We start from the raw sequence: 27,330 nt of genomic DNA on the forward strand, positions 1-27,330 counted from the left end.
CCAGTGTGTGAGGAAAAAGCCACAGGCAACAACGGCCAGCTATATTGTTCCCATATCTGGAGAGGTGAAAACTACACTTAAGAAGACAGGGAGCAAGCCAGAAGAGATCTATGGTGCAGACAGCAGGATTCTGAGACCTTGGCGTCATTCCAGACCTTCCCAACCCCCACCCTAACCCCTGAGTCCTCTCTAGGTCTGCTCCAGTCTCCTCCCCCAAAGCTCTCCTCTCTAGCTCCTTCACTCTGCCTTACGTCCCGTCCTCAACATTTTGGAATTACTGCAGCATGACTCCAGCCTCCCTCAGCATCTATTCCTCTTTCAAGCAGGTCTGCCATGACACCAACCTAATGTTTCCAATGACTCCCTACTGCCTCCCAAGCAAACTCCCAATTCCTTAAGATGACAGATATGATCCCTCACAGTCTGGCCCCTGCTGCCTCTTGCTTTCCCTTGTAACTCCTCCTTTCTCACACCCTGTTCTCTGCCCGTGCTGAGGCACACACAATGCTTCCAAGCTGTCATGCTTTCACTTTCTTCCTCACCTTCACACCAACTAATTTCTTAGCTTCATATGGTCCTTCTACTTCTCCATCTGTCCTGACTTCCCATCACAGACGCACCCCCTTGGGGGAGCTGGCTGGAAGACTGGGAATGAAAAGCAGGTGGCCGCTAGGACCGAGTCTGGGGATGGAAGTGCCGTGTGGAGAAGGACCCACACCTGTGTCCCATTCGGGGTCTGTGAAAAAGGGTTCTGTGATGGAGGAAGGATGCTCCTGTGGAAGGACAGGGACAGGAGGGACCACTTTGTTAGGGACCATTCCTCTACTTCCAAATTATACTGGACCTACTCAGTCCTGAGCCTTCACCTACCACAGGTTAACTACCTGCTCTGCCACTGACTGTCAGCTTCTTGGTTCCAGGAACAGCGTCTTCATTCACATTTTGCGCTAGGCTGGTACATAGTAGACATTCAATTAATATTCATTAAGTTAGTGAATGGTACACTTTCTGTCTTCCTTCTATTATTTTTGAGAAGGTTCCTCTCAGAAGCTTTACATTCATGATATTGAGCAGTATTTTTTAGTTGCACTAAAAGTATTCCTTTCCCATAAAGGGATGTTCTCAGTACTGGGATGTAGTAAACCAAATATTCATAACACACAGCCTCCGACTTTATAGCTAAAATCACACTCCCCCAGAGTGTCCAGTTTTAGAGTGTGGTACCTGAAACTTCCCAAGCTGGCACCCCAACTCTTCACCACTTAATGAATCTCTCTGGGGTCATTAACCCTGTTTCAGTGGACAGTAATCAGAACGACAAGAGCATTCTCATCTGCATCAGTGGCTCCAGGGACGGAGAGAAAACACTGGAAAATGGAGCTGACACACCATGGTCAGGAGGAGATAGAAAAGGGGGAAGGGTCTCACAAAACAAACGGCACCCTGGGCTCAGATTAAGAGAGGCTGCCACCTGCTTCACCCACAGAAATCAAGACTAGCTTAGGTGCCAAGAAGTGAAAGTAAGATTGGGCTGAATACAAATCCAGGCATCTATCTAGTCGAATGGGTCAGCCACATATATATCGGGTACCGGCTGTATCTGCAGCCCTGTGCTAGGAGCTGAGGGAGGTGCAAGAGGGGCCATCCCTGGATTCTAGTCCAATCACCGGATTCCCCTTGTGAGGTCCCGTGGGAGAATCTCTCTCCAGTCTTCACACCAATCAAAGGGATTCTTCCAAACAACTTCCATGGACTCTGTCAATCTTGTAACTAATTATATTTCAGTCTTCATTTTGGCTGCTAGGAAGCTCAGAGCCAAACTGACTACTTCTAGCAACTGCACATGATCTCTTATGATTCACATTGTTCTGAACTACCCTTATGACTGGCCTCCTGTCAGACGTCCTTTGGGTCTCATTTATTCGCATCTTGATTTTATCCTATTGTTTATTATACACTTTTGTTAATTTCCTTAAACCCTTTTTTGGAATGAAGGTGAGAATATAGAAGTATGTTTTAAAATTAAGATATATCCTCTTCTCCCAAAGTATCAATATATAAGGGTGTCAAGGTGCTATTTGGCTACTGTCATGGGGCACTCAAGGAAAGATTCAAAATAAGGCAAATGAAATATTTAGAGACAGCAGTGATCAAATGCTAATAATCTAGGAACAAGCAAGTTCAGTGTTTTCTACATTCACTCTTCAATTCCCCCTTCCTTAAAAATATACAAATTTGAAGAAAACTTAAAGATTTTCTAGGTATGTTCATATTCTCTATTTCTCTTGATGTGGAAAGAAGGAAAAGAAAGTTCTACCTCTTTCACCCTTGGTTAGGAAATAAGATGGAGGGAATGCATACAGGGTTGATATTGGTAAATGGGGGAAAGCCGAAGCTAATTGTACTAATCAAACAGAATGCTTTTAGGTTAAGTAATTATGGAAAATTATCTGCAAGACTGAACTAATCCACAAAGCCAGACACTTGAGAACAACCCAACTTACCAACTACACTTCTGGGTAGACAACGCCTACCTCTTTTTAAGGAAAATGCTTGGAATAAATTTATTGTTTGGGTTAGTTTTTGCTAGGCCAACAGCCAAAACCTCTACCATTATCCTTAATTAGTGCTAGCATTCATGGAGGAAAGAGATAAATTCAGGAGCAGAGCTGACTATCGCATCCCGCGGGACGGAACCATGCCTGCTGCAGGGAGTGGCACAGACATAAACCTGCCCTCCCAGGGTAACACGGGGTCCTGCCTCAGCATTCATCCTTAACCCTACCCTGCGGTCCCTTAAAAGATACTAAAATGCTGCTGCCAGTCCTCACCCATTCTCTACTAGAAGCCCGTTCAGGGCCAGAGGATGGTACCCAAGAGTAGGCAGATCAGGCAACTATGTGGGCAGCATGATTTAAGGTACATCCCCAAACCCATTCACCACCAATTCTGAAAGGGATACCCGTTGAACATTTTCTTGAGTGCTTCTGTTAAAATGCAGCTCTGAGAGTCAGGACAGGTAAGACGTCGGTATCTATTTACATTTTGACTGAGATTGCCATGTGATTAGCCATCTGGCACCCAGAAGAAATCAGTGCTGAGAGAATGTAGTGTAATCACAGTTTGAAAGCACGAGAGGGTTCCCAATCCTCTTTAATAAATAATTACCCACCACTGGCCATGTGCCCATAACTATTCTGGGCACAGATTTATTTATTTTTTATTTTTCTTAAATACTTTATTGTCACGTTGGTTTCTATGTAACACCCAGTGCTCATCCCATCAAGTGCCCTCCTCCATGCCTATAACCCCCCTTCCCCTCTCACCCACCCCCATCAGCCCTCAGTTTGTTCTCAGCGTTCAAAGTCTCTCATGGTTTGCCTCCCTCCCTCTCCCCAACTATTTTTCCCCTTCTCCTCCCCCATGGTCCTCTGTTAAGTTCCTCCTAATCCACCTATATGTGCAAACATATGGTATCTGTCCTTCTCTGCCTGACTTATTTCACTCAGCATAACACCCTCAAGGTCCAACCATGTTGCCACACATGGCCAGATTTCATTCTTTCTCATTGCCATGGAGTATTCCATTGTATAGATAAACCACATCTTCTTGATCCGTTCATCCCTTGATGGACACTTTGGCTCTTTCCATGTTTTGGCTCCTGTTGAGAGTGCTGCTATGAACATTGGGGTCCATGTGCCCCTATGCATCAGCACTCCTGTATCCCTTGGGTAAATTCCTAGCAGTGCTATTGCTGGGTCATAGGGGAGTTCTATTGTTAGTTTTCTGAAGAACCTCCATACTGTTTTCCAGAGGGGCTGCACCAGCTTACATTCCCACCAACAGTGTAGGAGTGGGGCACAGGAAATTTAAAGATGAACAAGGCATAGTCCCTTCCCAGGAAGCATCCTGGGGAGGCTGATGCACGAATGGCTCACTTCACTATATGAGAAAGGATATGCCACAGGATACCATGACAACACAGAAGAGGGCACTTCCTCCAGTCTGGGAGTTCATAGAACACTTCCTGCAGATGACACTTAAATTAAGTTTACAGTGTTTTAACTTGGGCTACATAGACCCTCCCCCACCAGAGTGTTCGTGGTTAGAATTCAGAAGATCCAGGTACTCAGAAGGGGAAAAATTTACATTTGATTCTCACTAACCTCTAGCTGAAATTAGCATTTCTTTCAAGTGCATATCTAGGTAAGTAACAAACCACAGAACCATTAGCAGGACCTGAGACTTTGTCACCAAAGGAAATCATATTTACATATAACAATATAATTGTTATAAAGATCTTAAAACATCATTTACATTCATCACTATTTCAAAAATATAGTAGACAACAGAATTACGGCTAGACCTTGTTATTCAATGCATATTTAATAAAGCACTTATATCATTATATTATAATTTGCTTTAAAAATATTTTGATAACTGAATTTCAATACAATTAGTTTCCTTGTAGTCCTATGTATTTTATTTTATGCATTAATAAAAATATTACCCTGCTAAGGTATCCATTGACTTTACCAGATTGCCAAAGGCATTGGTATGAGTCAGCAGCCTGGTGACTAATGGTGGAGAAAGCAATGATGACCTCCATGGTTCAAGACAGTGGAGGTCCCCCGAGTGGCCAAGTGGCTATGCAGGAGGGCTGAACACAGTTCCTGCCAGTGGGCTATGGATCACAGTGGATCTCACAGGGCCTGCTAGATGCTCAGCCTCTTCAGCAGCAGCAGCCAGAGGACTGAAGTAGAGATGGCCCTCTGCAAGTTAGGCCAGCTATCTCCCACCTGGTCTTAGGCAACAGCCCTGACCACAAGCTCACTGTGTCTGTGTCATTGGCAATGTGAAGTTTCACTCCAGCTATTCCAGCTCCCTAGGAATAGTGTGTATTTAGAGAATATCCCACTTATATATGCTTGATGCTCTTGGGAGCACACACAAACTTCCCAAGGGTAAATACTATGACTTGCTGGAACTTACAGCACCATACAGAGTACCTGCCACACAGTAAATGCTTAATCCATTTTGACGACTTGACCAGAATGTATACATTTACATTCCACCCCCCCCACCTTTAAATACAACTCATGACAATATTTTGGCTCATCCGCAAAAACAATTACAATTCTAAACTCCTTTCATCTCCTTGGGCTACATTAAATGGATACTTCCCTAAAATTAACTTCCTCACTTCTGCCTTGCCAAGAATGACACAGTGTGAAGAATCCACCACCTGGGACAATGGGTTCTCTCCTGGTTTATTTTCTTGGGTAGAAACTGAAACACAGGTTTAAGCTGTGCCAGGCTGTGTGTGGTAGCCCTGGAATGCCTAGGAAGGCTGACCTGAAAAACAAGTTACTGCTTATAGCTTAAAACCCAATGCAGAAGAAGGAAAGTGAGAGAGAATAAGAGAAAAGAAGGGCCTTAGTTAGAAACTGCATTAAATAATTTAAATAATGACACATTAAGATCTGGGTTTTTAAAGCTCAGGTCCCCATTTTCATTATTTTTTTAAAAATTTTATAATGTTTTTTATTTACTTCTGAGAGAGAGAGAGGCAGCGTGAGCAGGGGAGGGTCAGAGAGAGAGGGAGACACAGAATCCGAAGCAGGCTCCAGGCTCTGAGCTGTCAGCACAGAGCCCGATGCGGGGCTTGAACCCACCAACCATGAGATCATGACCTGAGCTGAAGTTGGACGCTCAACCGACTGAGCCACCCAGGCGCCCCTACCCATTTTTATTATTAACATGAGGCAGTAAAATCCATGTTATCAATATGAGAGTGGGCTATGTTCTACATGTGATGCATTTGGGGAAAATACCTTACAGTTTTGGAAAGAAAGAACTGAAATTTACAAACAATTAACTCTGAGTCTACTACAACAGAAAATATATTTCACTCCCACTGAAAAGCTAATGCTATGACAGCCAGAGAGGCTTTCTCTAACTTACAGCAGGCTGAGGGAAATGGAGAAGAAGGTACTTTTTAAAAAAGTTTTCATACTTTCTGGCTGCAGAGCCAAATGATGAACTGACATAGCATCATTATTCATATAATTCTTTACCACTCATTTTTAATTTGAAACTAGCACATGATTGTTGAGAGACCACTACAATTAATTCTAGGAAAGTCAGAGAATTAGGGTATAATTTCAGAAGCTTTACAAATCACACTGGAGTCGGTATTTCTTAAGAGACAACCATGGCAGCAACCACAAAATTCCATGCAACATGCATGCTTCCGTCACATGCAACAAAACTCCAGTATCTGCACAGGTGACAATGGCCAAGTGTCAGCAGCGAAGTCTACATCACATACCAAGTCCACTCTAACATTGCAAACCAAAGGGAAAACAGAATTATGGTTTTAAGGCCATACTTAACAAGTATCATACCTTTTAAATTTCAAAACTTAGAGTATAAATTTGATAAGATATCCAGACCATGAGTTCACACATAAATAAAAGTGAGCAATCAACACAAAATATAAGAAATGATCCTGTTGACTAATGCCCTGTCTTTTCCAATGGAGGGTCAGGCCTATTCAAAGCCAATCACATGAGGATGGAATCAGTAAAGGTCAATCAAAGGCAGGCTGAAACTCCAACTGTCTAGCTGACCTTCAGAGCTTGTGACAAATTGCTATCAGTCAATGTCAACTAATGACAGGAGCTCTTTGGCTAATCAATTGTTCTAAAAATGATCAAGAAAACTACTCACAGGACAGCTCATTTTCACATCAATGCCTGTGAAGTATGAAAAGCTCATTTTTTGAGTTTTTAATAAGCTCATAAGTAAAGCAGTTACTTGGTAACAGAGGTCACCTTACAGAAAAAGACAGAACCTTTGTCTGCCTTTTACATATTCTTTTATTACCATATTATAGTAAAATTATGCCATGGATATGCCAGAGGGCTACATAATAAAGTAGGTAACACTTCATCCACTTTTGAAACAAATACTTCTGTGTTGGGGGGAAATATATTTGGGAGTAAATAATTTCAAATACATTTCCCATTTGTTTAAGATAGAAAACACTGACCTCAAGTTTACCAGCAATATTGCCTAATAGTCAGAGGATGCACTCTCCATGAAAACACTGATGGCCAAATTCATGCCCCTAAACACACAGTTACTACTTTTTAGATGATGCAGTTATTTTTCTTTGTTTTTAGATGACCTGCTTTCATGATGCTAGAAGTCAAGAGAATGGAGAACAGAAAATGGTTACTCACATTTGATGAGTCAATAAAAGGAAAGGTGAATATAGCATGGGGTTGTTCTTGGGAATACAATTCTCTGTCTATACATCGTGTTCAATGTGTTTGATAAGTTAATGATATGGACCTTTTGATAACAGGGATTTGCTGAGTATAATAACTTCCCCTTTCTTTTTTACACCTGACTTTCCCATCAGGAAATCATTTTCCTCTTCTGCCCGCCACCGCACGCAAAGGCCACCCTTTAATTTGCAGTCCGACATTAAACATAACTAAAGTAACACACGGGGCTGCAATGGTCTAAGGGCTAAGGCCTGCAGCCACAATCATATTTTACTTTTCTCTCCGAAGTGTATTAGTCAAAAAGCATTACAGCATCACTGAAATACAAGACGTCCCCGCAGAAGTTTAATGCTTACGAAGGAAGTGTGAACACATATAGATCATTCAAGTTACCCTGACCAAATGACAAATGGAATGGAAAAAAACCCAAACAAACATTTTTTGATTCATGGGGTTCTTAGGTTATTATAAACACTGTTTTAAAAATCAGCTGGGATTAAAAAAAAAAAAAAAAAGGCAAAGAAAACTGTTTCTAAACCAGCAGTATTCACTTTGTGTTTTCATCTGAAAAACTGCCGATTACAGATTACATCCCAAGCCCGAGTTGCTACGGTAGTTTTTCAAATTAAAATATCTTCTGTGGCCTCAACCACTCTCAAGTTGTCCATAGGAAAGAAATAAAGGAGGGAGGGCAACACTTAAGCCGAGACATAATTGGAAGTATGTGAAAAATGAAGTGTCAGTTTGGTCAATAAAGGGCAAAGGTCAAGGGGAACTGCAGTCCAAACTCTGAGAGAAATGTGCTCATTAAGACATCCAATCAGAGCGCTCCTTCCCACCTATCCCATTATTCATCGGACAGCTGACTGTTTCAAATGCCCGGGTTTGGGCTGTTATTACTTTTCTTCTTCATGTAAAAAGGCAAGCTGGTATATAAATCGTTGCTTAGTCATCTGGAACATAATGTGGCNGCTGGCCTCCAAAGCCTGAAACCACTGCCTTGAGATTCCCTTCAATAATAAATGGGATTGCCTTCCGCCTATAGGTTGCCCGAACTCATACAAAAGCTGGCAGTGGGGGTGGGAGTAGGGATGGGGGGTGAGGGACTCTGGGAAGCATTGCAACTATTGACACATTATTATAAAGAAATAGCACTGCTTTTCAATTATCCCTCTTTAAAGAAACATGCTGGTCTTGCTTTTTTTTTTTTTTTCCTTAAGTGGGAGCAAAGATACTATTGTTGAACCGAGTCCTGCTCCCAAAAGGAGAAGTTTATAAGTGGGTTTTAGAGGCTTCAGCAATCATTAAAGTCCTTTAGAGTTGAAATGTTTTACATCAGATTTCAACATAAAAATACTACTTCTTCTCTTTTCTCACAAAAGAGGAGAATGAGATGAGCTTTAAATGGGAAATGTCCTGCAAGAGAAATGTCCTTATTTGTTTTGTGTGCTTCCATTCTCCATTCAATAAATCATTGAATGAGCGAAATGGTATAGGCTCTTAATACATAATACAAATTAATCATATCAATCATCATGCTCCTCTGTAAATGTCTCAATCATTCTTAACATAAAAAACTAGATTCTCACTCCCCAGCAGAGTATAACCCCCCTGAGGCTAACGCTGATTCTGGCTTACTCACAGCTCCGTCACCACTGCAGAGACAAGACCAGGCCCAGTGCAGACACTGGGGAAAGAGACCTCAAACTGGTAAACAGAAAGAATGTCCATCAATGATCTATTTTCCATTCCTAGCCGCACTAAAGCACTGGAGGATGTTGGCATGTTAGGAGCTTGGGCTCTGGAATCATACTGTTGGGTCCCGACTCTACTACCCACTAACCTATATGGGACTTTGGGCAAGTCTCCTAGCCTCTCTGAACCTTTGTGATCTCCTTTACAAAGTGAGGGATGGAAATACCTATACTGACTGACAGCCCTTCATATGCAATTGCATTATTTTATTACTATCATATATTCATCACTCTTGACTTTGAACCAAAAAAGAAAGATGTGCCCAAACTCAAAATGTGGTCAGCCATAGCTAAAGCTGCTTGTGAGTTGTAGAATGACGCAGCAGCCCTCCTGGGAAGGAGTTCAAATATGGCGGTAAAGGCACCAGATGTGCTTGGTGTTCTCCCGCTCCAAACCACACGCTTCCTAAAGTAGGCCCTGATTACAGTCAGTAGGACAGGTGCGCACGGTAGGATAAAAAAGACACAGGGAAGAGTCATGTATCTGCCAGTGTGCACCTCATCTTATGAGACTCTGCCTGAGGTCGTGAAAACACCCCATTCTAAAGTAGCTCACAAAAGCAAAGCCAAGAGACCAAATCCTGACAGTTACTTCACTATCTCTGAACTTTCATTTTTTCTCTTCTGTAATGGGAAGAGGGCAAATAATAGGCAAGGATAAAATCAGAATTCAATCTCATATCTTTGGAAGTACTTTGAGGAAGTTAAAGAGTACACGAAATCAATGTCATACATAGCAAAAGCAGTACAACCTGCAACCAAATACAGATGTTAGTTTGGCCTTTTGAATGCCATCTTAAAGGAGTTTCTCTATGAAAGAATCAATTTCATACAAATGGCCACAAGTGCCAATATCAAATGACAGTAGGTGCCATAGGAAAAGTTACTATCGTAAACAATTTGAGTTAGGGGAAAGATACATTACATAAATCATAAACAAACATTGAGTCCCCAAAGAAGAAGAATCTAGCAATTTCTTAATTATGTATCTTACATATACTATTTCTAAAATGTCCAGGATTGGATTTTCTGTTTTATTAATTTTTTAATGCTTAGGTAAAAATTTGGACTGAAACTATTCCATCAGTCATAACAGTCGTTAATTTGGCAAAGCAATTGGCACTCAAAATCCCCCACCTGGCTGGAAAGCTAACTAGGAAATCGTCACTGTATTTTGAAATCTGTCAGAACATTACAGTTTTCCTGAATGACTTATTTTATTCTGTTTACTTTGAAAGTCCAAAAGAACAGGACTCGGTTGAGATATAGCCTATTATATGCCTACATCATGCACAGATAAGGTTCTTTAACAGAGGACCAGAGCCCAGGGGTTTCTTTTTTTGTGCCACAGGTGCCATAATGAAGTGGTGAAAAATGAAAAGGAATGAGGAAAGAGAAACAGTACAAATAATACAGTAGAGAAAGTTTTAAAATATGTATTACTCCTCTCTGTGGGGGAAACACCTCTTTGGATATGTTCTTGACAGATTGAGTTATTTCTGTCTATTGGGTATGTATAAAGACATATTTATGGATTTATAAATCTTTTGAAGAGGCCTGTTATTTACCCAGTTGACTAAAATGGACTCAAACTGTGTAAATAACTATTTAGGACATGCACTACGGGCCAAATGCTGGCACGGCTCACACATCCATGGCTGCCAGAAAAGGCAGGCCAGGAAAACATGGAAGAGCCACTGTGCGCAGTTAATCCGAAGCCTGCACAAAGGCCCAGCTCCACAGGTCTCAGAGATGCATAAAGGGTAGAAGGCTTGTGGTTGGCATGGAAATGCACAGAAATTGTTGTGGCCACACTTGCAAGCATCATTCGGCATCTAGCAAGGGCTGAATGAGAGACACCGCCCATCCCTCAGAAGCCATAGAGAAGGGCAGGTGAGATGAAAGGAGGGGCTCCTATGCCCACAGTTATCAAGTCACTGGGTGGGGGGCAAGTCCGCACAGAAAGCTTCTATCAGCTCACCAGGGAGGGGAGTCATTCTTTAGTCAGGAAAGAGGGCATGATGAGGAGAATCTCAGACAAATAATCAGGAAACTGAACGTTTAGGTCTGATGCTACACCAGGACCTCCACAAATCGCTCAATACATCCATCCCCTTATTTTCCCCATCTGTCAAATGGGGCTAGTATTGTTTTAGAAAGGTTCAACTGAACTCATTCAAACGAGATCATTTCTACGAAATTTCTTAAAGAACAGATTAGGCACTGAACTTCTATGAAAAAATATCAAGAGAAACAGCATAAGTAGCAAACTCAGGTAATGTGAAAGGTAGATGTCCTCTGGTTACAAACAAACTCATTATTAAATTGGCCTTTGGAGAGCACCTGCTGAGGGAAAAAGAACCATGCAATATTCCTAATTCCCTGTTGTGACATGTCGGAGGGGAAGAACGGAGCTGGGGCCTTTGCCCTCTCAAAATCCTCTTATCAGATTATGTTTGAGAAAACGTATATGCTACCATTTGAAATTCAGGTACATTTCAGCAGCTGGCAAGCCTTTAAAGCAACAGCTATGCTACCTGCCTGTTCCTAAATGATACATAGATGTTTTTAAAAGCAAGAAGTGAAAAAGAAAATGAGACAAACAAAACAAGAGGCTATGACCCCACGTAGCAAGTTTGGAGTATAGGAAAAAAGTATTTAGATTCCATTCTCACCTTTTTTGAAAACTCATGGTCTGAGTTGAAAATAGGGCTTTCTATTGAAAGTGCTGACATCACCTTAACTACGGCGCCGTGAGCAGCGACACCATAACATGTACATACACACACTTGAAAGAAAACAGGCCCTATGGATTTATGCCGCATATCTTCTTCCAGTAAAAGTCAGAGGTCAGAGGGTACCATTTCGGCCTCAGCTCTGAACCAGTTTACTATTCCGGCTCCATTTTTTACTAGACTTATAGTCGTGGTAAAGTCAGCAACTTTTCTTTGAACAATAAAGTATTTCAAATGCTTAAAATTCTATGTGCAGAAGTTATTCCCAGTCCAAAGAGCAAACACGTGCCTTAAAAAATAGAACTTTCCTGGTTTTGTTTCCAAGTGAATTATGTCAAACTCGTTTTGGATTTTGCAGTTCTAATCGGTACAGCCCAATTACATAAGAAAACAAAATTCTTTTGTTGTCTAATGGCACACCAATGACACACGATCATCAGACCAGATTTTAAAGTATGCACCTCTACTGTGGGCTCAGAGTCAACTTCGATAAAACCATCTTTTTATATTCAGATGGAGAATACTCTTTAAAGCTTTGGTTGCGCTGATTGAACACAAAATTCCACTGCAGTCAGATCTCACCAAAGGCAGTACAAGAAAGACATCTAAGCACTCAGTCACCTTTTTGCTGAAGATTAACTTTATGTTTAAACTTTATTTCCTACTAGCTATAGGCAGACGTGCACATCCATGGACACCCAAGTACACACAGGTATGTGCATTCAAGGAACAATACAAGCTAAATTGATCTGGTTTCTTTTCACTTCTTCCTAATTCCCTGTAGTCAGTTTGCAATGAAGTCAAGCACTTAAGAGATTCGGATAAGTAAACCCAGCAAAATGGCTTCAGCCTAGTGGAGAGGGAAAGCCCAACATGACTTTCTAAAAGGCCCACTGCCTTCTAAGCGTCTGAAGACATCATTAACTTGGAATCCTGGAAGGTGTCTCTTCATGATCTCTTGAAAAGCCTCTAAGGGCAAGTAATCATCATACTTTTTTATTTGTAGAGCAGGGTATTAGTGGCATACTATTTACGCACATTCGAACTTCTAATCTACTCTAATCTAGCCCTCAGTCAATTCACTGACCCTGTTTTATGGAGGTGGCCAGGTGACAGGCAGTTAGGCAGCTGGAGTGGCATGGAAGAAGAAAAGGTCTGGAGAATAAAATAAGATAAGCTGATTCTCATACTGTAAGGGGTTTATGTTCTAGAAAAACTGTATAAATAGTGACTAACTAGACATTCCTGGCTTTTCAACCCTTAAAAATGAAACAAGTAGCAAAAGAGAGTGAGAACACCTCTCCTACCTTGCTCACTGCTGTTATCCCCACTGTGTGAGGTGTGACCACCGCTGGAAGGGCCCGGGGTTCCTCCTGAACGAGTGGATGCCGTGTCATCGTGATCTCTGTTCCAAGAGGGCTGTGGGGGCACAAATCAGAAATCCAAATAGAGTGGTCTGTTAACACTGGTCCGGCAGGCTCCTGTCGGACAATGACAATGCAATGGAAGGCCAGAACGGACGGCCATGCCACCTTTCCCATTCCCCTTCACAGATGGTGCCGTCCTAGAGCTGCCTTGGCACATTTGAAATCTGCTTCTGAGCTAAAATGATATCTGCAGATAGTTACTCTGTAAGTAACTATAGGCTTTATTACCAAGAAAAACAAAAACATTCCAGGCAAAGGGGGGGGGGGNCTATATTCTTAATGTCAACAAATCCTCTGGCACAACAGTCTGCGACTACTCTGAACGTGTGAAGTAAGAGTGGTGGTCTACAGCACTGCGGTGTATAGAGGCCCCTGACTCATCCTAAAAGACAAACGTGGCAGAGCTTTTAAGACCTTACAATTAGGCCGGGGTCCATTATAGCTAGTATGTGTCAGCTGTTTGCCGGATGGTACACAGCAAATGGACCAGGCACGAGGACAAAAAAGAAATGAGAATAACAATAGATTCACATGGACTGTGTACACTCAGCCCCATGCCGAGCCTTCTTGTACTATTGAACGGAAAACAGATGTTGCTTCTTATCACTGGGTGCATTTGAAAGTAACATTCAGATAGGAAAAATTGGCAGTAAATTAAATTCTTGGGGAAAACAATCATGGCAACACTTCTCCCAAATCTCCCTTTATCACCAGAAAAGATTTTAATTAGCTTTTAGTGCTAGCTTTCAAAAACAGCCTTATGAGTCACTGGCCATCCTGCACAGTAGGGATAATGCAGAAAAGAAAGCTGGTTCTTGGCTGGGAAGTGATATTTGTCTTCAAGATTATTAGTGGAGAGGCAGGATGATCTTGTGTGTAAAATATGTCTACATCATTTCAGTCACAGGATGTCACGGTTCATGACTGGGTGGTGGTAAAGTTTATTGACCCTCCCAACGCTTTAAATATGCCGGGCAAAATCAAAGTGCTCTTTGCTTACATCTTGAAAAGTATTCTCATGTCCCAGAGAAGGTAAGAAAGGCTGAGGAGGAGATCAAAACATTTCTGACACCCACGGAGAGAAAAGGAAAGATCCCATCTAAGAGGCACGCTGTGTAAGAATCAAAGGAAGGGTCCCTGTTCCTGAAAAGGATGCTTGACGGCCACCTACCCTATACTCTTGGCCAGAAGGTTAACACAGCCCCCCAAATTAAATGAAGTCATAGAGAGATATACCACTTGTGCATCTGACTCAACCATTATGCACATTCTCAAAAACAGTGATAACTGATCTGCTGATTCGGTGACTGAAAGATAGGCGTGCTGTGAAAGAGGTGCCTTGGACAAACACGCATTCTGCAGCGTGCCAGAAGATGCATGCTGGAAGAGGTAATCTGAAACACACGCTCAGAATGCAAACAGTTAATGCATAAATTTTCAGTTTGTACAACTGCAGCTCTAAAAGGGGGACTTGTTTATTCAGAGCTCTGCAGAAAGAATGGTACAGCACCCAGGGGACAGACAATGCCAGGCACAAAACCCCGGTGCCTCGACATGTAAAAGGATGTTTTTCTATGTGCTACAAATCCCACTTGAAAATATAATTAGAAGGAGAAAATGGCAAACTATTGCATTAACTGTAATTGAACAAAAGACCGGCAAGGCATGTGGGAGGCTGCAGGAACCCGTGGGAGTTTCAGGATGCATGAGATCCTGCGAGTGACATCTCCTGGGCTCTCTCATTTTATTTATGTTGTCCCTCACTACTATTGTTGACTGGTGATCTGACTCGTAATTAATAGAAAAGCCACCGATAACAAGCTAAAATACAGAGCAACAGAATAACCTCATCAGGAGCATGTTTGTTAATCTGATTAAGACTAGGACTCCAGAAAGGTGACTTAGAACCCAAGAATTATTCCATGTTACACAGGAAACTGTCCTCCTTTATGCTACAACAGACCTGATATATTCACTATCTTTTAATGAGCTCCACTGATTTATTCAGCTCTGCTCTGCTCCCTCCCCCACTTTTCTACTGTGCAGGATGTAGATTAATTCAATGCTTAATTGTTTAGTAAATTCAATTTTCCACATTCTATTCTGCATAGCTTTAGCTAAGGTTCTTAAATCTTCAGCAGTGAGCCCTGAGCCCAGTGTTTGTGATCTGTGCCTACCTTTTTTCATCACCATTTTTCTTCATCCACCACTTAATTCACCATGAAAAGATTTTCCTTGCTGGAAATTCTGATTCCGCTATGATCTGTGAGCCATTCCGATTCATTGCATTTTCATTGTGTTGGGTCTTAGATGCCGGGCTCCTCTTTTCTCACAGCTATCACCACATTATACAGGCATTCATGCAAGAAATGTTGGATTCCACCTCGGTTTATCCAAATTTCGTGCAACCTATATGTTTAAACTTGTGTGTGCACCAAAGGTAGGAGCCAATATTTTCCACCTCTTCTGGAAAGGCCTGTGAATACTGAGTGCACTTCTCTGAAATGAAATCTAACTTTCGTGGTCCTCTCTTGAATTAGCATTTTGGGTATTAGCATTTCAGAACGGTGGAGTCACACAAAACTGAGCATTAGGAGAAATCCACAAGGTTACCAAAACAGAACGAGAATTATGTTTAGTTCAGTTCATTAAACATGATTAAAGTCTAAGTATCAGAAAGAGCTCATGAACTCTCTGGCATAAATATGTAAGACAGCCCTAATCAGAAAGAACTCCCCCAAAATCCATCTACCCGAGAATCTCAGTTACAATAACGAATCTCTGTGATTCTATGTGGTTACACCAAACAGCATCATTATTATTTTTAAAATAAAATATGTGCATACAATTATGTACATATATCTGTGAAGTTGTGAGTTGCTTGGGGCCACTTGTAAAGTAAGGCTGACAAAATAAAATCAATGGTGCATTGAGTTAGATGTATAGCAAACCAGAGTCGTGGTTCCAAACTAAGTTCCAAGGAGGCTTTTTTCTTCAATGTGTATAATTTCAGAGTAAGCGATGCCTATGTTCTCTGCTAGTGGAAATCCATTAAGACAAGAGGTCCTAACTTGAAGTCCAGAGACCTCCTAAAGACTTCGGGGGTCGGGGGTGTCTTGTTTTAACAATAATTTTGTTTATGGACATACTTGCATTTTTTTCCCCTAGGGAGAATGTCCGCAACTTTTCATCAGATTGTCAAAGGGATATGTGATTCTTTCAGAGTCTGAGAACCACTGCTCTAGGAGACCTTCATAGGGCCAGATGGAAAAGCCAGGGCGGGAAAGACCTTCAAGATCATGGAGTCAACACTTTAACCCGGTATTAAGAGCCAATGGTCCTTCAGACATTATTTCTTTTGTCATAAATGGACAAAAATGGCTTCGTTCCTTCAGAAAGTTCTTGGTCAACATACAAATTTAGCATAAAACATACAAACCAGTTTCATTGTCTAGTTGTAGAGCCCTAAAAGACAGCCATTTTAAATATGTGGGGCAAGCCTTTGATTCTCTCCATGTTTTCTCTCTTCAATGGTTTGAATACTCCCAGGCCTTCTATTAGTCCTCAAGAATGCTTGAAAACAAGGGGTTTTTACATGAAAATATGCTAAGGCTCATCGAGTGGCATTTTAATTTTTATTTATTTTTTAAATGTTTTATTTATTTCTGGGAGAGAGAGAGAGGCAGTGTGAGCAGGAAAGGGTCAGAGAGAGAGGGAGACACAGAATCTGAAGCAGGCTCCAGGCTCTGAGCTAGCTGTCAGCACAGAGCCCGATGCGGGGCTCGAACCCAAGAACCGTGAGATCCTGCCCTGAGCTGAAGTCAGACACTTGACCGACTGAGCCACCCAGGCGCCCCTCGAGTGGCGTTTTTAAATTTATGAGGTAATTTATACAGGTATTTTGTAGTAAAGTGATGACTTCCTTGACCACAGGATCCTCTAGGGCACAGATAATATCTGGAACTTCCCTATCTTGTTCTTTCTTGGCTCAGCACAATGTATGGTGCATGCTCAGCACTTGGTCAAGGCTTAGGGAACTAAGCTGAATCATTCATTGTTTATTGTTCTACCAATATCCTAACAGATGAGCTACAACTTCCCAAACCATCCTTTCTCCTGAATGAAGCCATCTATTGGTAATGTTTCCTCTCTCCATCTTTTCCATTCCTTTTCCACCTATGCCTTAATTTTGGACATACTTCCATTCCTCATATCACTTTCCATGTTTTCCTTGGACAGTTCCTTTCACTACTGCGATCTGAGTTATCACCCATATGCCATGAAATTTGTGTCTCTGGGTCTCTTCTTTAGTCTTTAGACTTGTGTGCCCAACCACCTGCTAAACCATCTCCATGCAAAGATGTTCACCTCACTCAACAAATCCCGTGCTAAACTTATCATCTCCCCATCAACATCCTACTCATTCTTCTTTTATTGATCCTAGTAGGTATAACCCCATCTATCCATGGTATAAGCCTGAGAAACATCCAAGACACCTCCCTCCTCCTCCCCCTGCCCCCTACCTTCCATACAATCAGTCCTCATGTCTTGTTTACTTTTGTCCCTAAATAGTTCAAAAAGAAATCTCTCATTTTTCACATTAGTGATTGCTGGGCTTGTTAAGGCCCTCCCAGCTTTTTTTTTTTTTAATTTTTCAACATTTATTTATTTTTGAGAGACAGAGACAGAACATGAGCAGGGGAGGGGCAGAGAGAGAAGGGCACACAGAATCCGAAGCAGGCCCCAGGCTCTGAGTGGTCAGCACAGAGTCCCACACGGAGCTCGAACTCACGAACTGTAAGATGATGACCTGAGCCAAAGTCAGACACTTAACCGACTGAGCCACTCAGGTGCCCCAAGGCCCACCCAGCTTTAAAGAGTTTAGTCAAATGGGGCACCTGGGTGGCTCAGTCAGTTAAGCATCTGACTTCGCCTCAAGTCATGATCTTGCTGCACATCGGGCTCTGTGCTGATATCTCAGAGCCTGGAGCCTATTTCAGATTCTGTGTCTCCCTCGTCTCCCTCTCTATCTCTGCCCACCCCCCAACTCATGCTCTGTCACTCTCAAAAATAAACAAACATTAAAATTTAAAAAAAAGTTCAAATCACTTCCAGGATTTAAAGAAGTTCAATTTCACTAGAATATAAACTCCACAAGGATAGGAACTGGTCGGTTTTGCTCGCCATTGCATCCTGCCTATGAAGGATCCTGCCTATGCACAGCACTTGGAGGCATGTTTGTTGTATGAATGAACAGCTCCCTACTGCCTACAGAACACCACAGTCTGGGATCCTTAGCCCTCATATAGTAAGCCCTCCTAGTCCACTCGCTGAGGACCATTCCTCAACCATGTGATATGTTCTGCTTGTCCCTCTAGGCCAATCCTCATCCTCCCTTCCTGCCTGGTTCCAGCCTCTAATTACCGCCTACTTGCTAGTTAAGTTACAGATCAGCTATCACCTTCCCCAGAAAGCCTTCCCTGATACACACACACACACACACACACACACACACACATACACACACACACACCATCCCCCAGGATGAGTGAGGCTGCTCTCCCCTGACCATGTAGAGCCCCTAATGCACACCTCTGTCATGTCACCCTTGTACTGTTTTGTGATGACCTGTAGAATTCTACACTATGGGTATTTTGAAATCCTACTCTATATCTTATTCATCCTTATGCTCTCCATCCCAGGAAAGTGTAACACATTAAACACAAATATGTTCCTATATGAACAAATGAATAACTTAAGTGATATATAGAGGATCTCTGTATTAAATTGTCATCTGGTACTGTGATCTCCTATTTGAAATATCATAAAATACCTGAAAAAGATTTGTGCAATTTAAAAACATCTCACACACTTGCATTCACACAAACACACACCACCATAAAAATATATATATTTTAATATGCAAGTACATTACAACACAGTCAAAAGAAAGGAAATTTGAAGGTAGCCATATCCCAGTTTGAAATCTGGCTGTACCACTTACATGGTCTTAGACAAATCACAACCTCACTAACTCTTAATATCCTAATCCATGAAATATCCTGAAATATCTACATACAGGTGTATTCAGTTTATAGACCTTCTGGAAAGAATAGTTAACTTCTTCTACTGACTTACTTCTGAGCTGACTTAGCGTATAGTTTGGTATGCCTTGGCCTATCTCCCAGCTGGTGTGTGTTCAGGGAATGCACACTGATCTTATTTTCACCTTCAAATAATGTGATTTTACAGGTGGTTTGCTCCTCCCCACCCCATCAAGTTTAATTTGATGCCCAATGTTTATAAATCACTTTACAGTATACAAAGCACTTTGACATATCTTCTCACTTGGTCATTTATCACATCAGTATGATGTCAGAATCATTTTTTTTATCAGACCAAAAAAAATAGTGGGGTTTTGTTTTTCAAAATTTCTACCTTACCAGTCCCATTCAAAAAGGTATATAAATGAAAGTCTGGTGATCTTGACTCTGAAGAGGTCAGCTAGAAGCTATGTAGAAATTGATGAAATAATCACAGGGTTCAAAATGTAAAGTTGGTCTGCACCAATCCATAGGCGGCTTTCTCTTTGGGAAGTACATTTACTTTTTCAAACCACGAGGGTCTCTTTAGCAAATGATCTCCAGTGGCCTGAAAGAGCTGGCTCATCTCCAAAAGTGAACAATCCAGTCCCTCCAGACCAGGGGAGTCACCAGTCCATGTGGGGAAGGCACCAATGTGCATGATGCTCTTGCGGATGCAAGCTCACATTACCATACCTGCATGGTCTATACCGGCATTCACACTCAAAGATCTGCACTTGTCCATGAGCCATGGCAGATGGGGTCACTGACTGCCCCAATCACTCACTGCTAGGGTGGCCACATCTAATTAGTCCCCTCCCCTAGACTTTTCACTTCTGTCTGAACAGTGTCTCTGAGGAACCTTCAAGGCAGAGAACTTCAGCATAGATGATGCCTTATATGTTTCCCAATCAATGATGCCACTGGAGGAAGAGAGACCAGAGAGATCCATACACAGAGAGAAGAGGAGAAAAGGGGTCCAGGTACTGCTGTAAAAGGGACACATGTTGGGGCGCCTGGGTGGCTCAGTCGGTTAAGAGTCCAACTCTTGATTTTGGCTCAGGTCATGACCTCATGGTTCCTGAGATCCGTGCTGACAGTGAGGGATTCCCTCTCCCCCTCTTTCTCTGCCCCTCCTCCTCCAAAAAAAACCCCACAAATAAATAAACATGAAAAAAATAAAAAGGGATACATGTTTACCAGTATGTACTTGAAGTTGAGACCCTGGAAATCCTGAGATTTCTTTATTTGAGTTATTTAAAATCTGAAAGGCTAAAACACTTATCTTGGTGGCCCCCATTTGCATCCGCTTGATAACCCAAAGATACAGTATGAACTTCAACTCATTCAATCACCAAATAGCACCTACACTTCGCTAGAGCCCTAGGTAAACCTGGTTGTTCTCAAAGCACACTCCCTTGAGGGTATGTCTATCCAACTTCAAATTCGGGTCATTCGGAAAAAAAGTATAAAATCCTTTACACAGATTTCAAAAAAACTCCCTGGAAATCATTAAGCAAATTCATTTAGCCATGACAAGTCTAGGCAGTATGTTTTGTTTTTAACACAGTGAAACTGTCCTCTTATCCTTTAAGCTTTTAGATATTTTTAAATGCCAGAAGCTCACAGATTAATCGCTGAGTGTGCCCACAGGCTGTGGATTCAGGGGCCACATTAAAATGTGTGGGGGAAAGGTCTGGAAGTGGAATCTTCTCTAAGTCCACATTCCATCCTGCTGAAAGATGATAAAGTCGGGGAGACGAGTGTTGTTCTGGGTGAAGACTGGTGGTGGCCTGAGGTGTCCCCTCAGCGTGGCCCAGTCTCCACAAAGTTATCTCCCTTACACACTTCTTTTTCTCATTCCCTTCCCTGTGCCTGCTCCCCCTTCTCCTCCGCCAAGTCTGTAGGCCTGCCAGGGTTCCTGTTGAGCTCCTTTTTAGTGCCGCGATAAAACCAGCTTTTTACCCCACCTAACAGAGGCTTGGCAGGTAATTTTGGTAACTTGGGGCAGATGGGAAATTAGGGGTGAGACAATGGAAACCCAGCATCCCCACTCAGAATCTGCGGCTTTCCCCACGGCTTCCTCTTCCAGCCCCACTACAGCTGCCATTGTGAACTTTCATCTGGAAACACATCTCATGATTCTCCAATTTTCCCTTAGTTATGGTGCTCACCGTGTCGGAGCCAGCCAGGATCTTTACACACGGCGTAAGGGTGTCTACTTCAGCATCACATAAGGTAGATTTCTAAAACCTTAAAACTTGGCAACTTTGATGTATTGCTTTAAATATATATATAGTATAAATATAAATATATATATGAGTGTACGCTAGTAGTCATGGGTAGTTTGTGGAAGCAGAGACAGCGTCTGTTAAACTGAGTTCCAGATTTCCCAGTTCTCACGTACCACAAATAAAACCTACAAAAATGATAATTTTTCAAACATTGAATCCTCTATCTCTGTGTAATGAGGCATGTATAGAGGAGGAGAAGAATTTTTGTGCTTTTTTGCCTTTGGTGAAAACTCTCCAAGGAGTAATTTCATCTTTAAATGAAAAGTTTTGTACCAGGCGGTTGTGTGAGCTCTAGGAATCCCCGAAGCCTCAGGTTCAGACACGGAGAGGTGCACAGGTGCACACTCACGGACACATGGCAAAGCACATGCACCATGTGCATGAGGAGGAGGAAGGGAAAAGAACATGGAAATAAAATAACTTCCATGGTTTTAATTATGTGATAATGAAATTTAAAGCAGTTTGGCCGCCAGACGCATCTTTAGAGTCTAACAGCCCTTAAATATTTTGCCTGCTCTCCTGCCAATGTCCGTGCCTCATTCTCCTCCCCAGGGTCCAGGGTGGGCTGCCGTGGCAGGTGTCACAGCAGTGGTCTTAGGAGGCCAGGCCCAGCGTGATGGGTCACTTTCCTGGCACTCCTTAAGATCTTACTTAAGAAGCCTGATATCTTTTAGAACTCAACTCTGACACTCTGAGGTCATTACAATCTACAGAGTTGAATTAATTCATCTGCGACATTAAAAATGAATCGACAAGGCTGAGGAAAAAGTCTGCGGATGTAAAACACCACGCAAAACATCCCAAAAGCTTTCCTCATGAAATCCACACAGTGCTGATCCCTTCTGCCCAGTTTTTCTTCATTGAGGGACCAAAGCTAGCGCCATCTCACAGAGACCCTACTGTGGTCTCAGAAGACAATACACATTCTTACATGGGGCAGCCTCACTCCAAAAATTACATGGGAAGGGGCGCCTGGGGGACTCGGTCAGTTAAGCGTCTGACTCTTGGTTTCAGCTCAGGCCGTGGTCTCACAGTTTGTGAGTTCGAGCACGGCATCCAGCTCTGTACTGACAGGGTAGAGCCTGCCTGGGATTCTGTCTCCCTCTGTCTCTGTCTCTGTCTCTATCTCTCTCTCTCTCTGTCCCTCCCCGGCTTGCTCTTGCACTCTCTCTCTCGAAAAAAAATAAGTAAACATTTTTTTTAAAGTACATGGGAAAAGAATAATTACAACCAAAGGGAAACTGCTATCAAGGGATCATGAGGAGTTTTACCAAAATCTCAAAACTGGAAAGCAGATGAGTAATTTAGAAATTATTTGGGTGCACTGAATGTTCAAATTCTTAAAGCAGTTTGTTGCAAAGTAAAATCTCATGAAGAGAAGAGACAATAAAGCCTTATTACACTAGGAATCTTAGTAAAAAAAATGCTCATTTATGTTTCAATAATCTTTCCTTTTCCTGTGCCATTGTGTTTTGTCTGGCATGCAATTAATAAACGTCAACCCTTATATTAAATGATTTTAATGATTCTGTATATTTCTACTCCTGAAATCATACCTGTGAACTGTAATTCAGAATTAAAATGTTTAAACAAACAAACAAACAAACACTCTAATCCAACTGGCACCACTGTATCTCCAAATATTTGTATGTAAATATTACAAACTATACTCCCTATTTATCTTCTGAAAGCTTTCAGCTGAAATTTAGATTATTTCCTATCATTTCTATTTAGGACTGGCAGAAGAAACTATAAATTATATGCCAGTATACCTGATGTTATAAAATCCCTTTATAAGATTGCTTGCGTCCCAATGTTTTATTTTACATTTGTAACTCAGTATTCAATGCTTCTTGTTCTGCAAACAAATCTAGATAAAATAAACGCTAGAGTGTCTTATATAAAACAACCTCAAACCACAAATTTTCTAGGCAACCATCCTAGCAAAAAGAACATCCCCATAATGCAGAAAACATTATATCCTTAGCACAAGTAGATAATAAGACCTAGTAAGCAACTGGCCCCTAGCCATGAAGCATTTGCACTCAGAGATGTGGAGAAAAATACTTAGCACCAGATCCGCATGTGACTGTTACTTGAAGTTGAACCCAAAAGCGAATCTGCAGTGATTCACTGTACTATCTCAGCAACACATCTGAGTGCCCAGTCTCCTTTTACACAATGGTGAAATCAGAATAAGAGTGATCCTTTCTAATGAGAATTAAAAAGACATTTTTTCTTAAACTCTATGATTATAAAATGGTCTATAAAATAACATCTCATTAACAACCACCCTATCTTCCCTCCCCAAATCAAGCTGAAGTTATTGAAGGTTGGGCAGAATACAAGGGGGTGAATATTATTTAATATTTGGTTTATTTAAGGTTTGCTATTTTAAATGCTCTCCATTCATTCTTATTAGTTGTCATGGTAACTCAATACGGAGGGTTCTTTGTCCCCATGTTACAGATAATGACATTGAGGCTCATGGAAGAGCCACGCCTTATCCTCTCACAGCAGAGCCTAGATTCAAATGTCAGTGCTCCAACTCTAAATTATGTCTATTTTATTGAAACACTCCCAGCCTGAAAGGTTGTGTAACTGAGTTACAATCAGCACACTTAACTGCTCTTTCTCAAGTGTTTCTGAAATCTCTTCCGCTCCTAAACTCTCAAATTAGAAAATCCACAATTTTGATCTAGAAGGAAAAAAAAAGTCAGCCAAGACGTAGTCTTGTTTTTTTTCCTACTACCTGATAGTATTATACTCTGAACAAAAGAATCATGGAAACTTACATTTACCACTGATTTCTGCTAACAATTAGCTGTCCGGCATTCTCTAATTTTTCTGTGTTTTTTTGTTTTTAGAAGAACTTCCAGCTTTTGAGATTTTCAACCAAATTGTATTTTCAAAGTATCTGTTATTCTTCAAGGATTTTTGAATCCTTAAGCTCTCTCTCGCTCCTTCTTTCATTATTTATCTTTGGTAAAGTCATCAGAAAAGCCTTTATCAAGACATTTTGAGATTTGATTACATTTCCAATTCTCAGAATGGCCAAATTCTCTATATTTCAAGTCACTTAACAGAGAGATCAACCAAGGCAGCTGTGAATGCAAGAAGCAGGAGCCTGAATTTTATTGCTGGTGCACTTCTTAAAGAGATTCCAGTTTATCAGAACGCCATTCTTCAGCCATATGCAAGACTATTGTTCTTGGAGGCTATTCACACTATTTTAGCAGTTACAGAGTATGTGGAGTATTAGAGGTATACTACAAGTGAAAAAAAGCCCCATAATTGATTTGTTAATGTTTTATTCTCCTCTTTTTCTATTGGCATGTTCTTTACATGCACTCGATAAATATTAAACACTCAAACAACTCACTATTAGGGTGGCAAGCCAAACTTTAGAATGTCGAAACAGAAGAGTGAAGAACAATGTACCTAATTGAAATGGCAGGGTAATTTGGAAAATAAAATTGAGTTGCTGCAAATTCCAAATTCCAGAATAAAAATGTTTATACTCTCTCAAATGCAGATTGTTACTGGATTTGAATAATTATTAGAATAAAAAATACTTGAACATCAACAATACACTTGATATGCAGAGAAAAAGCACAGTCTAGATGTCTCTATTATTTTGCACATGAAAGTGTGGGACACAATGAGTCTGATATTTCTCCTTGTGATTTCGTTATTGAACACAGCACATAAAATCCCAAAATGAAGTGAAGCAATAGGCCAAGCCACAAAATACACAACTAGTGTGAAAATTTCATGGATTCTTATGAAAACTGTAAACACATCAAGGGACAAAGAAGCACACGGAAAGAAATGAAGGGGTTAATGTTCTGTTACTCAGTATCTTTTCTGTCCTCAAACATGAATTTATCACCGAGACCAACTCAAAATGTAAAAATCCTGATTCTCTTTGGCAGAAGCTAGCACCAAGAAAACTCTGACAAAATGAAAATGGGAAACTGCATTTGCATCTGGAATTATGACACAGAAACACATAATGACTCTCTAAGAGATGATAGTTATCTGTACACTGGGGGGTAACCTGATTATCTACTTAGGGTTATGCCACTTTGGGCAGAGATACCACCTCTATCTCTGAAAGACAAATTCCATATGCTCTGTACAGTTAGCATATTTCCCATTAATAATATATATGATAGACTGTAAATAAATAATACATTTATCTGAACTGTTCAAGAGTGAAGGGCAGGGTGGCTACTCATGAGACTGGGTTTCTTATGAACAATTTCAAATAAAAGTCATGTCCAATGGGCAATTATCACAAAGTTCTTACACTAAAATATTCTGAAGCATGGATTTTAAAACAATTCCAGATCTGGTGGGAACTTTCAAGTCAGTGTTCCAACTAAACCCAAAATACCCCATTTAATTTTACCACAGAAGTTTCTATTCTGATTGTAGCATCCTAGCTAATAGCATCTTACCTATTTGTTACAACTTTTAATTCTCTTTCTACACTACTGATTTTTATGATCAATAAAAGAACTAGATTTAAAATGGCATGTACGGGGGCGCCTGGATGGCTGAGGTCATGATCTCACGGTCCGTGAGTTCGAGCCCCATGTGGGGCTCTGTGCTGACAGCTCAGAGCCTAGAGCCTGCTTCGGATTCTGTATCTCCCTCTCTCTCTCTGCATCTCCCCTGCTTGTACTCTGTCTCTCTCTCAAAAACAAATAAACATTAAAAAACAATAATAAAAAACAAATGTCATGTATGACAGGCACCCGGGTGGCTCAGTCGGTTGAGCATCTGACTTTGGCTCAGGTCATGATCTTGCCGTTTCTGAGTCTGAGCCCCGTGTGGGGCTCTGCTGACAGTTCAGAGCCTAGAGCCTACTTTGGATTCTGTGCTGCCCTCTCTCTCTTTCTCTGTCCCTCCCAGCTCATTCTCTCTCTCAAAAATAAATAAATAAACTTAAAAATAAAATGTATGAATTTTTGTCTCATTAAACACAGTGGTTTTATTTTTTCTTCCACATGAAGAACTTTTAGCATTACAGTGAATAGAAAGGAGGAGTACATTTTTTAAAAATCCCCAAAAAGCCTGCCCTAGTTCATTTGCTAGGATTTTACATTGTAAAAATTCTTAGTCCCATCCTCAAAAATTCTTCCTTTGAAACCCTAGTGATATACACACTATTTCTACTCCTTGTAAATAGTGTAAGTAGGCCTTAAGAACGTCAGACATTGTATACAATTTAGTTGGAAACTGAGTTTTCAAATTGCTAAGGAACAGTCCCGGAATAACAGAAAACACTATGGGTCACAGTTAATTATAGCTTGTCTATCAAATTAATGTTTGAGAACATATCCAAATAGTTATGGAGACATTAGGAGGTGTTTTATTGTCAAAGAAATTCTTCTTCATTCAGCTTCTAATATCTTTTTAAAAAACGACAGAGAAGCTTTTTTACAAGTTGGGACGGCATAAGAAAACTCTGGATTTACATCAAATTGCTCCCTTCATTGTCCTTTTGATGACTGTGTCGATTTCATTACAAACTTCATTTTGCAGAGTTTCATAATAGCCATAAACACACTGCACTTTAAAGAGTTTCTGTGGGACCTAATGTGAATGCAAATGCAGAATAAAATGCAAATCCTGGAGGCCTGGGAACAAATATGGACTATCCGTTATGAATACAGTCACTGAAAATAAACATTTAGGCCTTAAGAGGAAGAATGCAAAGGGGCTGATATGAAT

The 27,330-nt window shown here is 41.1% G+C and overlaps 1 protein-coding gene across 3 annotated transcripts in view; it reads right to left on the reverse strand.

The window, feature by feature from the left end:
* The window catches only part of MEIS1 (Meis homeobox 1), a 136,867-nt gene that overhangs the window by 94,425 nt on the left and 15,112 nt on the right, over nucleotides 1-27,330 (reverse strand). For all 3 annotated transcript variants that reach the window (XM_077766404.1, XM_077766407.1, XM_077766406.1), the window contains exon 7: nucleotides 13,092-13,203. In XM_077766404.1, the coding sequence (XP_077622530.1) occupies nucleotides 13,092-13,203 (112 nt within the window). The remainder of the gene's footprint in view (nucleotides 1-13,091; nucleotides 13,204-27,330) is intronic.

Source organism: Crocuta crocuta, unplaced genomic scaffold, assembly GCF_008692635.1.
Source record: "Crocuta crocuta isolate KB4526 unplaced genomic scaffold, BGI_CrCroc_1.0 scaffold113, whole genome shotgun sequence".
Classification (NCBI taxonomy): domain Eukaryota; kingdom Metazoa; phylum Chordata; class Mammalia; order Carnivora; family Hyaenidae; genus Crocuta; species Crocuta crocuta.